General features: G+C 36.1%; 3 protein-coding genes and 1 pseudogene across 4 annotated transcripts; 1 reads left to right on the top strand and 3 right to left on the bottom strand.

Annotated features, from left to right (window-relative positions):
• Window positions 1-2,356: 2,356 nt before the first annotated feature.
• LOC18017046 (transcription factor ILR3) lies at window positions 2,357-4,734 on the top strand. The gene is made up of 5 exons (XM_006401483.2): window positions 2,357-2,720; window positions 3,563-3,625; window positions 3,833-3,910; window positions 3,989-4,151; window positions 4,230-4,734. Exons 1-5 carry the CDS (start codon window positions 2,593-2,595, stop codon window positions 4,500-4,502), a joined length of 705 nt encoding a protein of 234 aa, XP_006401546.1. The 5' UTR covers window positions 2,357-2,592; the 3' UTR covers window positions 4,503-4,734.
• A 131-nt stretch (window positions 4,735-4,865) lies between these two features.
• On the bottom strand, window positions 4,866-7,424 carry LOC18017045 (probable galacturonosyltransferase 12). The gene is made up of 5 exons (XM_006401482.2): window positions 7,139-7,424; window positions 6,603-6,661; window positions 5,767-6,516; window positions 5,386-5,688; window positions 4,866-5,296 (listed from the first exon to the last, which is right to left on the bottom strand). The coding sequence occupies exons 1-5, from the start codon at window positions 7,350-7,352 to the stop codon at window positions 5,009-5,011; spliced, it is 1,614 nt and encodes a 537-aa protein (XP_006401545.1). The 5' UTR covers window positions 7,353-7,424; the 3' UTR covers window positions 4,866-5,008.
• A 1,152-nt stretch (window positions 7,425-8,576) lies between these two features.
• On the bottom strand, window positions 8,577-10,808 carry LOC18017044 (annotated as a pseudogene).
• Window positions 10,809-11,284: 476 nt separating this feature from the next.
• LOC18017043 (uncharacterized protein ycf45) lies at window positions 11,285-11,877 on the bottom strand. Of its 2 annotated transcripts, XR_002899686.1 has the most exons (3): window positions 11,699-11,823; window positions 11,488-11,538; window positions 11,285-11,383 (listed from the first exon to the last, which is right to left on the bottom strand). XR_002899686.1 is itself a non-coding variant. In XM_024156842.1 (2 exons), exons 1-2 carry the CDS (start codon window positions 11,870-11,872, stop codon window positions 11,473-11,475), a joined length of 240 nt encoding a protein of 79 aa, XP_024012610.1. In that variant the 5' UTR covers window positions 11,873-11,877; the 3' UTR covers window positions 11,315-11,472. The 2 variants fall into 2 exon arrangements, 1 of the variants encoding a protein (XP_024012610.1); XM_024156842.1 differs by having other exon boundaries at window positions 11,315-11,538; window positions 11,699-11,877.
• Window positions 11,878-14,283: the final 2,406 nt, after the last annotated feature.

The raw sequence follows: 14,283 nt of genomic DNA, 5'->3' as shown, positions 1-14,283 counted from the left end.
TATGTACGGGAGGAAGCAGAAGAATTTGATCTCCTAGATCACGACCATCCAACCATGTTCTCGAATAATTTCGATCCAATCCAACTAATTAGAGAATATACCTACGGTGTATCGATGGATATTCCTGATCAATAGTAGCTGATAAGTCTATTTATCAATTTGGCCTTCATTTTTGGAAGAAAATAAGTTGATCTCTACGTGACATATGTATATGCAAAAGGGTCGTCTTATGTATTGTGGGGGATAAAAAAATTTACTTATTGTCCCCCAAAAATTCCTCTAATTCTTTTCAGAATCCACCGTTCCTATATTGTAAAATTTTGGATTTGAACCTGAGATGTCGATGGGCATCTAAGATTATTATTTTTAAAACTTGACACTAACAATAAGTTATTACGTACAATGCTAGTTGAAAGATTAATGTCTATCTCAAATCAAGAAAAGAAATGTATGTATCAAAAGATTCCATCATAACAATACGTTAAAATATTATTATGTTATGTATAATAGAGTGTTAAGCTTCTGTGATCATACCTGGTCCTCTTTTGAAATGTTAACAGTTAGAAAATGCCGAACTGATCTAAATTATATAGTTTCGTACGGAATATTCTTGACTTTCCTTGCTACAAATTTTTAAGGATTTTTTCATGTATGTACGGGAGGAAGCAGAAGAATGTGACCTCCTAGATCACGACCATCCAACCATGTTCTCGAATAATTTCGATCCAATCCAACTAATCTGATCACATAAAAAAAATCATCCATTTAATATGTGAATAAAAGCCAAATGGTCAAATAAAAAACACATATATATGTTGATATGTAATATCACACTAAGGGGTAAAACAGTAATATTCGAATCGAAAGTCTCGTTTTATTAGAAGATAGTTTAGAAAAATACAACTTAGTTAAGATCGTCGTAGTTTCGACGACCTTGTTAACAAAGGAAGATGACGATCTCAAAGTTCTTCAAAGGTCTCTCTGCTGTTTATTTGCGGATGCCTCGAATGAATGAAATTATTCCCTATTTATATGAATTCTAAGGCGGTTTGAGAAGAACTTTTCTTTTCCTTCTCGATATGGGATTTAACATTTTTCTCCCCGGTATTTTCGGAAATCCTCCGTGAAATTCGGGAAAGTCGGCCAATTTCGTAAATTGGACTTTAATAGGTATTCTAGAAAGTCATATGTCGGCCCACCCGATTTAACTTCGATCCCAATCTTTATAAACCGAAGTCTTTCCGGACCGGTCTCGATTAATACCGAGTTAAACCGGGAGTGTGAATTACACCACCAGTATACTACTACATTCTTTTAAGAGTGATGATAAGTATCGTTGACAAAAAAGAAGAAGAAGGTGATGATAGGTAATCTAGTGGTTACTGGTCTCATAGTTGAAACCAAAAATCGATTTTTCATAAAACTGATTCATTGTATTTTTTTACTGCATATATACTTCTTTGAAAAACTGTACTTAATTCTTGTGGCATTTCAACCAAGATATTTGCAAAACTTATAATTCTATAAATATATGCAAAATGGTGCATATTGATATTACGTACAGTTGTAGACTTAAAGTATTTGCCCTTTCATTATACAGTTATAATAAACGTAAATTTCTACCGTTTGACCTTTGTTTAATTTTTTACTGTTAGAAAAACACTATAAACTTAAAATATTAATATCGGACTGACCAGTTTTTCATGTAAGGAATATTTTTGACTTTATTTTCACAAAATTTAAAGCAACTTTTCATGTATGTACGGGAGGAAGCAGGAGAGTTTGATCTCCTAGATCACGACCATCCAACCATGTTCTCGAATAATTTCGATCCAATCCAACCAACCTGATCAGAAATAATTATCAATTTCGTTTGTTAAATCTTATAAGCAACGGGCAATATAAAACACATACCACATAGTACTATGTTTTTTTTTAATTATCAGAAATAAATAAAACCAGCTAAGTGATGATAGATATTGTTAATTTGATTGGTAATCCCTTACTATAACAGTAAAAGATATAATGCTCTTCATATTTTTTTCCTTATATGGCTATCTTTTAATGTTACTTTTTACGTTTTTCATATTGAATATTCTACTGGGTATTTATTTACTTGAATAAATTGTGTAGCTTATTTATTTTGGCATTTCAAACCGAAATTAAAATACAAGCAAGCTTGAGCTGAGCGGTTGAGATTTTGTTTTTTCTTGAAAATATAATTACTAGTTGTATTGATAAAATATGATGATGTCACACAAATGAATGAATAAATAAATTAAAAAAACATTAGATATAATATATGGGCCTTGTAAGCCCAAAAAGTATGAAGTCTGCGCGTGAAAACAACTCTAATCTCTGGATTCCAAGATTCCACAACAATTCGTCTCCTCCAACAGTTTTTTTCTTCTTCTATGTTTCCTTCGACACACAAAAATATATAATTTAACGGCAGAAATCGCTTTGGCTAAATTTCCCTCTTCCACAAAAGGATCTCTCTGATCGCCGCCGGGAAAATTCAATTCACCGGGAGTGTTATATACTCGCCGTATTCTTTTTTCCCCTTTTTTTTCACCGGTGGAGTTTCAGGAGATGGTGTCGCCCGAAAACGCTAATTGGATTTGCGACCTGATTGATGCCGACTATGGAAGTTTCACAATCCAAGGTCCAGGTTTCTCTTGGCCCGTGCAGCAACCTATTGGCGTTTCTTCAAACTCCAGGTTCGTTTTTTTTTTAATTGAGCTCTTCCCTCTTGTGTCTAAGTGCTTCAAATTAGGGTTCTGATCTGTTTTTAAGAGCTTCAGATTGATTTGGGAGAAATTAGTGTAGCATGTTTGTGTGATTGCTTGAAGAATTTCTTCTGGTTAACACTGGCATGCGAGTGTGTGGCGTTTCATTTTGATCAAGGAAAAGCCTAATTACTTGCTCACATATTAGCATATTCAGCTAAAAAAATGGACTTTTTTCTCATAGGGTTTAAAAAAAAACAATATTTCAAGAGTAAAATTGTGGTGGACTTCGTAATTTGCTTGGCTAAGTTGAAGCTTGTGGGATTGTTTGAGTAGCTTATAGAGAAGAAACTGAGACCCTATTGTTACTTCTTTACCATCGAAATATACTTTTTAAGCTTAAAAATTGGTTTCTTTAGCTGGTGAGATTTCGTTGCACTTCGTAAAATGATGTGAAGTCTTCAGGAGAGGTCTTTGGTTTGTTTATCCAAAGTCAACTGTGTGTGTGCCTGACATGTTTTAGTGTACTTCTGACATGTTGCTAGATTCCGGAATCGATTGATCTATATCACTTTATTAGGTGGGAATTAGATTCGTTTTTGTGGATAGGGCCTTCTATCTGAGTGGCTGGTTTGACCTAACCATGCTAAATATTCTTAATAAATCTTGTTCCTTGGTAATGAGCAGCTGTAAGTTTTTGCCTGATTGACTATAAGTTTTCGGAGCTTTTGTTGGATATAGATAAGTGTTAGAATGATTTCTGGTAATTCTCTTCGATTGTTTGTATTGTAGTAATAACTTAGTTGCTTTGATGTTTTTTCTTGTTGATTCAGCGCGGGAGTTGATGTCTCAGCTGGAAATTCAGAAGCCAGCAAGGAACCTGGCTCCAAAAAGAGGTAAGCTTCTTCTGGTAAACTTCATCTGTCGCGCTTTTATTCGAAAAACTGACTGAAACACGAAACTATAGCAACTTCTGGAATTTAAAACTTTGAGAAACCAGTTCATGACTGAACTGTTTTGGGGGATTTGTATTGGCTCTCTTCAAATGCTTTTGGCTTGACAAGGTTTCGGAAAAAAGTAACACTGGTCATTACTTGTCTCAGGGGTAGATGTGAATCATCCTCTGCCACTGGCTCAAAAGCATGTAGAGAGAAGCTGCGACGTGACAGATTGAATGACAAGTAATCTTTTTATTTCGTATTTCCTTCTTTTCCCTCACGTAGGAACTGAAATTTATAGCCTTTTTTAATGAATAACAGGTTTACGGAATTGGGTGCAATTTTGGAGCCTGGGAATCCTCCCAAAACAGACAAGGCTGCAATCTTGGTTGATGCTGTCCGCATGGTGGCACAGCTACGGGGCGAAGCCCAGAAGTTGAAGGACTCCAATTCAAGTCTCCAGGACAAAATCAAAGAGTTAAAGGTAAAAATTTTCTTTGATTTGTGGTCATCCATTGAAATTCATCGAAATGCTTACTAGTTTCCTTGTGATTTCGATCAGACTGAGAAAAACGAGTTGCGAGATGAGAAACAGAGGCTGAAGACAGAGAAAGAGAAGCTGGAGCAACAGCTGAAAACCATGAATGCTCCTCAACCAAGCTTTTTCCCAGCTCCACCTATGATGCCAACTGCTTTTGCTTCTGCACAAGGCCAAGCTCCCGGAAACAAGATGGTGCCAATCATCAGTTACCCAGGAGTTGCCATGTGGCAGTTCATGCCTCCTGCTTCAGTCGATACTTCTCAGGATCATGTCCTTCGTCCACCAGTTGCTTAACTGGGAGACAAAGACCTCAGGAAAAAAAATCATCAATTGGTTTGCTTCTCGCTTCCGCTGAAAGAAAAGTCTCCATTTGTTTTGCTCTCCTCTTTCTCGGCTTTCTTAGTCTTATCGTTGCTTTCGTTTTATGGTGTTATCTTCGTAACTGTTATCTGTTGAACAATGATATGACATTGTAAAACTCCAATTGCTTTGCGCAATGTTATCTATTCACATGTAAATTTAAGTAGAGTTTGGCAGATATTCTCACACATTATGTGTTCTTACATTAATACATAGAATGTTCCTCGCCATAAGAGTCTTGAAAGTACAAAAAATTAGAAACAGGAGAGACTGAAAACTAAAGAGACAGCAAAACATGATCTGGAAGAGGGTATCTTGACCAGAGAAGTACAAACTCCATTGAAGAAAAGTTTGCTCCTATGTTTCATGTTTGGATCTGTGAATCTCTCTCTTCTCTGGGTTTTAGCCAATGTACGAACTGAGTTTTGGTTTTGTGATTATTATGATGAAGCTCTAATGTGACAGCTCTTGATGAACCTGTCAGAGGAATCAAGATACTTAGCCCAGAGAGGACGTAAATGAGGAAATGCTATATCAAGCCAAGGCTTAGCTCTTCCGTTGAAATGAACAACAGCTGCGCTTTCAGCATCAGCAAAGCTCGTGGTCTCTTGGTATCCAAGACCAAGCATATGCCAGAACGGATCTATGGTCTGGACATGACCGTGGAAAGCTATCAACCCGGGAGGCAAAGTTCCCAGCTGCCACAAACTCAGGTCTGATTTTAAGTTCTGCAACATAATGCATGAAAATGGTCATGAGTTTTAAGTTGAATGCCACTTGATAATGAGTTATGTTTTAGTTAGTGGTTTTGAATTACCTCGTCAAGCCAATGATAGTAAGTGGAGCTTATGTTAGTCTTTCTCCAAGCCGCTAAGTCGAAAACATTCATCCCGTAAGCCCAAGCACATTCCTCTGGGTCAAAGTTTCTGGCAATTATCGGGTTTGAGAAATTGAGGTAACTCTTGAACTTCTTTGACATGACAAACTTGTCTTCTCCTCTACATGTCTCCACTGCTCCATTCACTTTCCCATCCATGTCAATGTCCCAAAGAGGTGAAAGATCAGTTTGGATCACAATGTCATCGTCTAGAAACACAACCTTGTTTAGGCTCGGAAACAACTGCGAAGAAACAAAGACTGTTGAGGCATTCAAAGGGGTAATATAATGCTCAAGTATTTTCTCAATTATGGAACTTACCTCTGGTAGATGAATACGGATGTGATTCATCAAGGAGTTATACTTAGGGCTAAGAGCTTGTAACTTAGCAGCAACAACAACCGGATTTTCGTTGTTATTAGCCACAATAACCGATGATCCACCTCTGAATTGAGACCTCACTCTCTGATCCTTCTCCATAGCTTCCAAAACCGGGACTTTCCCTTTTGATAACCAATCAAAATGATGCAAAGCCTTGACTTCAATTATTGCTGGAGACAGAGGATGCAATGAGAACCAAGCTTGCATTGGGAAATAAGTTTTCCTATCCGTTATGATGTGAAGAACGATCTTGTGAGGTCTCAAAGAGTTTTGAACCAATGACTTAGCCACAACCGAAGCTGCAAGAATATTGTCTGAAGCCAAGACATAGTGAAAGTAGTTGTTGTCGACTAAGGTTGGGACTAGCTCGGCGTCTGGAAGCTGGAGACGTGCGGCTGCGTTTATGGAATGTTCGTTGGCTAGTTTAAGAGCTAAACAGTGAAGTTGTTTGGGAATGCTGCTTGATGCGACGTGTCGGTATAAATACTCTTGGATCTTAGCCGTTCTTGTTCTTTGTTCCATCAATGTGACCATTTCTTTTAGCTTTTGAGCAAACTCTCTTGCGTCTGATTTGCTTCTTTTGACTTCTGACATGAAATCTTGAAGTGTTTGAGGTATGTCTGATCTTCCTTTTAGCTCTTGTTCATTTAACGGCTGTTCCAAAACTTGGTACATAGCTTCTGGAACATTCTAAATAACCAAAGAAAAATAACCTTTTTTAACCACAGTAAATGTAAATGTGTTCAAGGGTCTGAAATTGAAGTTAGAGAACTTACACCAGACTCAACAACCCTTCTTCCTAAAAGCTTTGGCTTTAGTCTTTTTCCCAAGCAAGCTGTTAATTAGAAATAAAAAAAAGAAAACTTTGTCTCATATCTAGATAATGTTTTAATTATGAGATTAACTAATTTCTCTCTTTTGAATCTTTGAAATGATTTTAAATATTTGATGAAGCTCGACCATTACACTACAAAATAAACCTGAAACAAACCGACCAGTTCTTGGATTATTCACTTTTGGGCGTAAATCTCTAGAAGTAATTGAATATCATTCGTTTAGATTATTCTTTTACATGAACTTCAACTATTGTATATTTATTTATTAGTGTATCTACAAAATGATCAAAAGTAACAATGAAAACGCAGTTATCTATTTACAAATTTTTCAAGAAAATGTGAGGAAATCAAAATTTTAAATTCAGAGCGAAAAGAAAAACAAAAAAAATATCTTGCGATTAGTAGTTGAAACATTAACTTAAATTTCCGGATTTAGATAAAAGAAAGCAAGAAAGAGAGAAGTAGAAGAAACGTACCAAGAGAGGAGCAAGGAGACGGATCGCCATCGATAGTATCAACGGTGGAGAGAACGAAGACGAATCGGAGAAGAAAAGTGAAAAAGAGCAAAGAGTAAAACATCATCTGATACGAGAATCTTCTAGAACCCACCTTCACTTTTATGAACTCTCTCAATCCTTTCCCTGTGACCACAGTCACATGTCTCAAGCTCGGAGATATATGCAATTGCATCTTTCTCTGTTTTTTTGCTCTGTTCTGTTTACTGTCTTTGTTCGCCTTTTCTTTTCTGAATGTGGTTTTGTCTGAATGGAGATGGATGTCCGAAGAGGGAAAATGGGATCTTACGTTGTTATGTATTGTGTATGTTTGGTTATTCAAAAGGGTCTATGTCATTTACCTAACCTTGCTTTGTGTTTAGGTTATTAATGGCAGATCGTATCTGATGTTTCATGTGAAGAAAATGAAATGTTTTTGTTTGTTAGAATTACAAAGGCCACGGTTTGATGTAATGGGTTTCTGTTAAGAAAAAGCTTTGGTTTTTTTCCCGGTATATAACTATAACATTCAAGACGTTGTTGTTAATTTATCTGATTAACCGTAACCAAGATTCTTGTTGGTATGGTATAGATCGGTTCGGTTTAGGGGAATTCGGTTTAAGAATTAGGCTTTATATTGAAGGAGGGAAGTTGGAGAGAGATAGACAAGTCAAGGGAAGGCAACGCAGAGATGGTTTAAAAAAATATTGAGAGTGTAGATGAAAAGGAGCTATTTGGTGGTTACAAGGCATAGCTTTACCTCTAAATAAAGTCTTTGAACAAAGACATTGTAGCTTCAACTTCAGAATTTACTTTTTGAGGACTAATTTCCTCTCTAATTTCTATAGCTACCCTTTTTTTTTTAAACTTAAGTTGTTCTGTCTGGCCCCTACCCAAACAAGAAGTCTTTTTGTTATTTACTTTAGCTTCCTTTGTAATATATATGATTTGCACGTTTCAGTTTCTGCTAGTTATGGAAACCTTTTGGGCCTAGTTCTACGGCCTTAATAAAGATACAATTCACATAAGATATATAGAGGATCGAACCTGAGTTGGAGAGGACATCTATCAAATAAAAGTAAAAAAAGTTGATACAAAAGCATTGAATCTGAAAAGAGTTTTTTTTTTGTATCCATAATAGATAAAAATGATATTGTACATTTAAAAAAAAAACTTGTTGTCAACAAACATATTATCCAAAAACATTTGTTATTGTTCTTTTTTTTTTTTGTCTACAACATATATCCCAATTTGAACATTGGAGATGATAAGCATCGACACACATAAAAAAACCATCAATCACTCATAGATCATGTGACTTATAAAATCTTATTATATAATAGAAAATGATTCAAAGTTAATTATTCGCTTAAATTGTAGAATATCTTATTATAAGTCCATCCTTATCTAGTATTTAGTATCATGCTAAACTATAGTAGCCTTTTTTTAGATTAGCGGCCATGTCTACGTACCTATCCTTGCGCACTGGCGGGATAGTCAAGTGGTCAAGAAGATGACCCTTCCTTATTTGATATTTAGCCAGCTTGAAATGTAGATAAACAAACATAACGCCTAGCGTCAAGCTAGCGATAGCAAGAGTGGCATAGTGTCAGGATGGGATCTGAAAATTTGGGGGCTAGAAACAATTTAAGAACAAATATTTTTTTTGTGATTTGGAGGCCCAAAAATTCGTAATAATCAAAGAAAAATTTTGGAAGCTATAGGCGGATGTTTCATCAGGTTATCCCCAGATCCGGCCCTGCATAGAGTAACCATTTGGTTTCTCTAAAATTAGGTAAAATTACCGATGTTGCGGAGACATAAGCACTTGCCATGGCTCCAACAGCCACCCACATCATCCTATGAGCTATAACCAAGAATTTCAAAAGTGAATCTTCGTTGTATGGTATAATGCAAACCAGAAGAACGACCATACTCACTGATGTAAACAAAACGATGCTATTGCTTATCTTGAAGATCATGAAAGCTAAGGTTCTTGCCGCGGTTGATTTCCCTATGGAATGTTCTTCTTGATAGACCCCACCAGGTGGGTTTATACCGCATGTAAAAGTAACCGATGCAATCAAGACCGCGACAATGGTGAGAGTATTCCTAGCGCTTTGCAAAGCCTCCAATTGCATCTCAAATTTTTTGTTTGGACTACTTTTAACTCTTACAATTTCCTTCTGGAGCTTCAAGTCATCGACTTCTTGGCTATCAAAATTTCCCATTTCTCTAGGACTCGGTGGGCGTTCAATTACTATTTCCAGATCACACATCATCAGAGCGGTAAATAGCTGAAGGAAATCTCCATCATCTTTGTTGAGAAGGTCAACCGCTACAAAACCCTTCTTGTTCTTGGTGGTGACTTTTACTTCTGTTTCCTTTATTATATATTTTACCAGCTGTAATATGTCCAAATGGAAAATGTTAACCAAAGCAGGAAACCAACAACAAAACCCGCATATTTGAATTTTTCAAATCATATCACTTTTCATGAGTGTGTTATTTTAAATGCATTTACACTCATTTGATATTTTTTTAACTATCAAATAACGATTCTACGTACAAACCTTTAGTCAAAAATTATATTAAAAACGATTCTACATAATTTGTTTTTGCATCACGGCAGTTATATATATAGTATTTCCAAGTAATGTTAAAGAAGAGGAAAGGTTGTTAGGTGGAAATTTTAAAGCAATTTGGAACTTTAGAAGAGGTTGATAAATGAAAGAAAAATTTATTTTAAATATATTTTCTATGTAGTCATCGTTGGGACGTTAAAAGAAAAATAGTCATCGTTGGGTCTAAGCACAACGTATAGAAAACGAAATAAATAAAAGAAGAAGGAGAAGGAGAAGGAGAAATAGAAAACTTACGGCAATGGAGCCTACAGAGGCGGCAGCGTGAAGCACAGTGTTGCCCTCTACATCGAGCTGGTAAAGAAGTTGGCCTAACTTGTCACTCTTTGCCATGAAGATGAAGGCTTATTGCTTCTTGTGTCTGGCAGCTACGTGAAACACAGTCTCTTTCTTTGCTAATGTGACTGAGTAGAATAAAGAGGGAAACTTATCGAGAAATACCCTAAGGATTTCAACTGAACCATTCATTGCCGCACAATGCAGGGGTGTCAAGCCATCATTATTCATCATTTCTGCAAGTTTTGGAACTTCTAGGGCTTTTGTCTCGCTTGCGGTATGCAATGCTATGGACTCTAACATCCAAAGTAAGATGCTGGTGTGCAGGGCCGGCCCTGAACTAAAGCTGCTAAAGCATAGGCTTTAGGCACCAAATTTAGTATAAATATTAAGAGTAGCAAATTTTAGTTAAGTTCCTTTTATAGTTTAGTGGTTAGTCCATCATTCTGTTGTCAAATGACCCAAGTTCGATTCTCCCTCATGTATTTGTTATGTAAATATTTATTTTTGCTTTAGGCGTCAGATACAACTGGGCCGGCCCTGCTGGTGTGTCCCAAGCTAGCAGCAAGATGAAGTGGAGTGTCACCTTTGGAGTTAGCGGAACTGATTAAGGCAGTACGGAGCTCGATCATCTTCTTTGCATGTACCTCGAACCCTAGCTGCGTGGTTAGGTGCAAAACGGTTCCATCGTATGCTTCCTCCAACATAGACAGATTGTCTTCTATGATAGCCATGTCGTTTCTGAGATTTTCTTTAGTTTGAAGTGGCTTTGGAACTCTTTGGTCTTAGGATCTATTTGAGATTTAGACTAATTTGCATTTGTCTTTTTAAGTTGGTTATATTCATTCTCTTAACGGTTCTTTTATATACTGTCTTATAAGAGCATCATTATCCCTAAAACTTCTAATGAGTTTCTTAACAATTTTTTATTATTAATTATAGATTAAAAACTCTTAACAAGAAACTCAATATTTTTGATGGTTCATTGCAAAACCTCTAAATGAGTTTCTAAAAAAAAAAAAAATTAATAGTGAAGATTGGTACTAGTGAGAAGAAGCAAGCAGAGGGAAGTTTTAATACCTCATGTCATGTTTTTCTAAATAGACATGGACACACAATCTCCAAATTGCATTAGTCATTTATACAAATGTTTTTTTTGTTTTTTCAATCTACTGACAACACCTTTGTTCACAAGAAAGACAGAATTTGTGACATGAACAACCATTAAAAGGAAAACTCAGATGCCTTGTCAATCGTATGACTTCCATCTTTCTATCACTACGTTGAACTCCTCATCTCTTCTCCTTACCTAGAAATCGAAAACCATAGTTATAATAGCCTACACAAGTCAAATCAGTTCCCTTTACATCTCAACCGATCAACCATCATTATGTATATTCAGTTATTGTGTACCTCAACCATGGGGTTTCTTCCTCGAAGCAACATATCAACACTCTTTTCAGTCTGCACAAGAGTAAGCCAAGAATATATTGAATGTCAAGAAGATAGTGACTGCAGAGGCAAGAACAGATTTGGTGAAAAAATCAGTAAAGGGACAAAGAACATTGAGAAAAAAAGCTGAAGCAAAGGGATAAATATAACATTTCAGAACAGCAATTATTACCAAGTCTGAAAGAGTAGGATTCTTTATGATGTTCTGGAGCTGTTCTCCATGAGCAGTGCCAATTAGCATCACTCCCCGCTCAGCAATGGAACGACAAGCAAGCGCCTCAGCTTCTGTGCCGATCTCATCAACGATGATCACCTGAAACATATGGTTCTCTACTGCCTCGATCATCACTTTATGCTGCAGAGATGGCTTCGACACTTGCATTCTATGCACCTACAATCGCCAAGTGTGGAATATCGCCGTCTCCTCCTATTTCGTTACTTGTATCAATTATCATCTAAACACACATTGCACATACTAAATCACTTTTTATCAAAAAGAAAAAAACAAAACCTTTCAGGGCTAAGAGAAATATAGAGGAAGGACAAGAAGACCCACCACTCTTTTTCTGGAATTCATCGGACAAGACACAAACAATCTCTAGCAAAACAGTGGTCTTGCCAACACCAGGCCTTATGATTAAAGAGGATATCAAATCACCATCAAATTAAATAGGATTATCATCCAGGTTCACTGAGATAACGTGCGTCAGGTGGTCTCCCAAGTCTGTAATCACCTAATTGAAGATTCAAATCATCATTTTTCTCAAAACCATCATTGCCAAAGAGGAAAGTGAAGAGTAACAAACCTCTACGAGCTGGTTTTCTTCGCGAATCGTTTATGAGACGGTGACATAGATCTCGGGGCATCATAGGTGTATCGGCTTGGAGGAGACAGGCAACGCGTCGGAGATGGGGACGAAGATGAGGATGAATCGTCGGTGGAGATGATTTGACCGGGAAATGGTCGAAGAATGAAGAGTCGGAATCTGAAGAGGAAAAATGGTCGAGAATTGAAAATTTGGCCGAGAGATTTGTCTGTCCAATAGATTTATGACACGTGTGAAATAAGAGTCGTTTCTTGCAGGTCCCAAATAAGAATCGATTTTTATTAATTTTGGGCTTAAAACATTATTTTATTCGTTTTTTGGGCTAAGAAACCTATATAAAACTCTGCGATAATAATGGTCTAAGGTCAACCATACCCTCTTCGTCAACATTTCTTTTCATTTTATATATTATTATGGAGAGTAAAATTTGGACAATTTTTTCGGTATACACGTGACAATAAATTCATGCATAAAGTCATCGTTCCAGTTAGTCTGAGATTCTCTTTAGTTTCAAGTGGCTTTGGGACTCTTTGATCTTAGGATCTATTTGAGATATTTAAACTAATTTGTATTTGTCTTTTTAAGTTATAGTGATATTATTTCTCTAATTCTCTTAAAGATTCCTTTAAATACTCTCTTATAAAGTCAACCATACCCTCTTCCATGCAAAAAGTCATCATCCCAGTTAGTCTGAGATTCTCTTTAGTTTCAAGTAGCTTTGGAACTCTTTGGTCTTAGAATCTATTTTGAGATTTTTAAACTAATTTGCAATTGTCTTTTTAAGTTATTCTTATATTCATTCTCTTAATTACCGGTTCCTTTAAATACCCTCTCATAAGGTCAACCATACCCTCTTCGTCAACTCCTTTTTTTCAATTTATATATTATAGTGGGGAGTAAAATTTGGACAATTTTTACTGTTTATACGTGACAATAAATCTATGCATAAAGTCATCGTTCCAGTTTTACTCTGAGATTCTCTTTAGTTTGAAGTGGCTTTGGGGCTCTTTGGTCTTAGGATCTATTTGATATTTTTAAACTAATTTGCATTTGTCTTTTTAAGTTATAGTTATATTCATTCTCCTAACAATTCCTTTAAATACTCTCTTATAAGGCCAACCATACCCTCTTCGTCAACTCTTTTTTCCAATTTATATATCATAGTGGGGGTAAAATTTGGACAATTTTTTTCGGTTCACGTGACATCTATGCATAAAGTCATAAGGATACGAAGAGGTTTAATTACTTCTTCGTCATTGGTTCCCTAGCTAAAAAAACTCAAATATACTTGTAGGTTTTGTCAAACGCTCCTAAGTCTAAAATATATATTAGTTTATAGCAAATGTCACTAATCTTACCTGTTCACAATCTGAATATCTACGAAAAAGAATCTCTATCCTATACTCCGTGGGTTAAAATAAATAAAAAACGTACAGTTTTATGTGTAGACATGGAAAAATCTTTTTTTTTTTTTTTCAGAAAGATAAAGTAAATGTCAAAGGTAGATAAGAAGAATAACCTTCCTTAACACGCATTTCGCCAGAGATAACAAACATAACGCCTAGCGTCAAGCTAGCGAAAGCAAGAGTGAGTGGCATAGAGTAACCATTTTGTTTCTCCAAATTAATGTAAAGTTACCGATACTCTACAAAGACATTGGAGCTTCAACTTCAGAATTTTTCAGAACTAATGGTTTCTTCGAATTTCGATATTGACCCTCTTTCTTTACTGTTAGTGTCTATGCTCTTTAATTTTTGAGGACTAATTTCATCTTTAGTTTCTATAGCTACCCTTTTTTTAAACTTAATTAAGTTGTTCTGTCTCGCCCCTACCCAAACAAGAAGTCTTTTTGTAATTTGTAATACTTTAGCCTTTTTGCCTTTCCTGTGTTATGATTTGGCAGATTTGCACGTTTCAATTTCTGCTAGTT

The sequence above is a fragment of the Eutrema salsugineum genome, unplaced genomic scaffold (genome assembly GCF_000478725.1).
Source record: "Eutrema salsugineum unplaced genomic scaffold, Eutsalg1_0 scaffold_2, whole genome shotgun sequence".
NCBI lineage: Eukaryota > Viridiplantae > Streptophyta > Magnoliopsida > Brassicales > Brassicaceae > Eutrema > Eutrema salsugineum.
This window is presented reverse-complemented; position numbering and strand designations above follow the sequence as displayed.

What these genes read in the sequence shown, in the direction of transcription:
- LOC18017046 (XM_006401483.2), top strand. Translation starts at nt 2,593, where the DNA reads ATGGTGTCGCCCGAAAACGCTAATTGGATTTGCGACCTGATTGATGCC. An exon ending in CGTGACAGATTGAATGACAA is followed by an intron (nt 3,911 to 3,988) that starts GTAATCTTTTTA and finishes AATGAATAACAG; the next exon opens with GTTTACGGAATTGGGTGCAA. An exon ending in ACAAAATCAAAGAGTTAAAG is followed by an intron (nt 4,152 to 4,229) that starts GTAAAAATTTTC and finishes GATTTCGATCAG; the next exon opens with ACTGAGAAAAACGAGTTGCG.
- LOC18017045 (XM_006401482.2), bottom strand. Translation starts at nt 7,352, where the DNA reads ATGCAATTGCATATATCTCCGAGCTTGAGACATGTGACTGTGGTCACA. An exon ending in TCCGTATTCATCTACCAGAG is followed by an intron (nt 5,689 to 5,766) that starts GTAAGTTCCATA and finishes GTTTCTTCGCAG; the next exon opens with TTGTTTCCGAGCCTAAACAA. An exon ending in ACTATCATTGGCTTGACGAG is followed by an intron (nt 5,297 to 5,385) that starts GTAATTCAAAAC and finishes ATTATGTTGCAG; the next exon opens with AACTTAAAATCAGACCTGAG.
- LOC18017043 (XM_024156842.1), bottom strand. Translation starts at nt 11,872, where the DNA reads ATGATCGAGGCAGTAGAGAACCATATGTTTCAGGTGATCATCGTTGAT. An exon ending in ATCCTACTCTTTCAGACTTG is followed by an intron (nt 11,539 to 11,698) that starts GTAATAATTGCT and finishes ACTCTTGTGCAG; the next exon opens with ACTGAAAAGAGTGTTGATAT.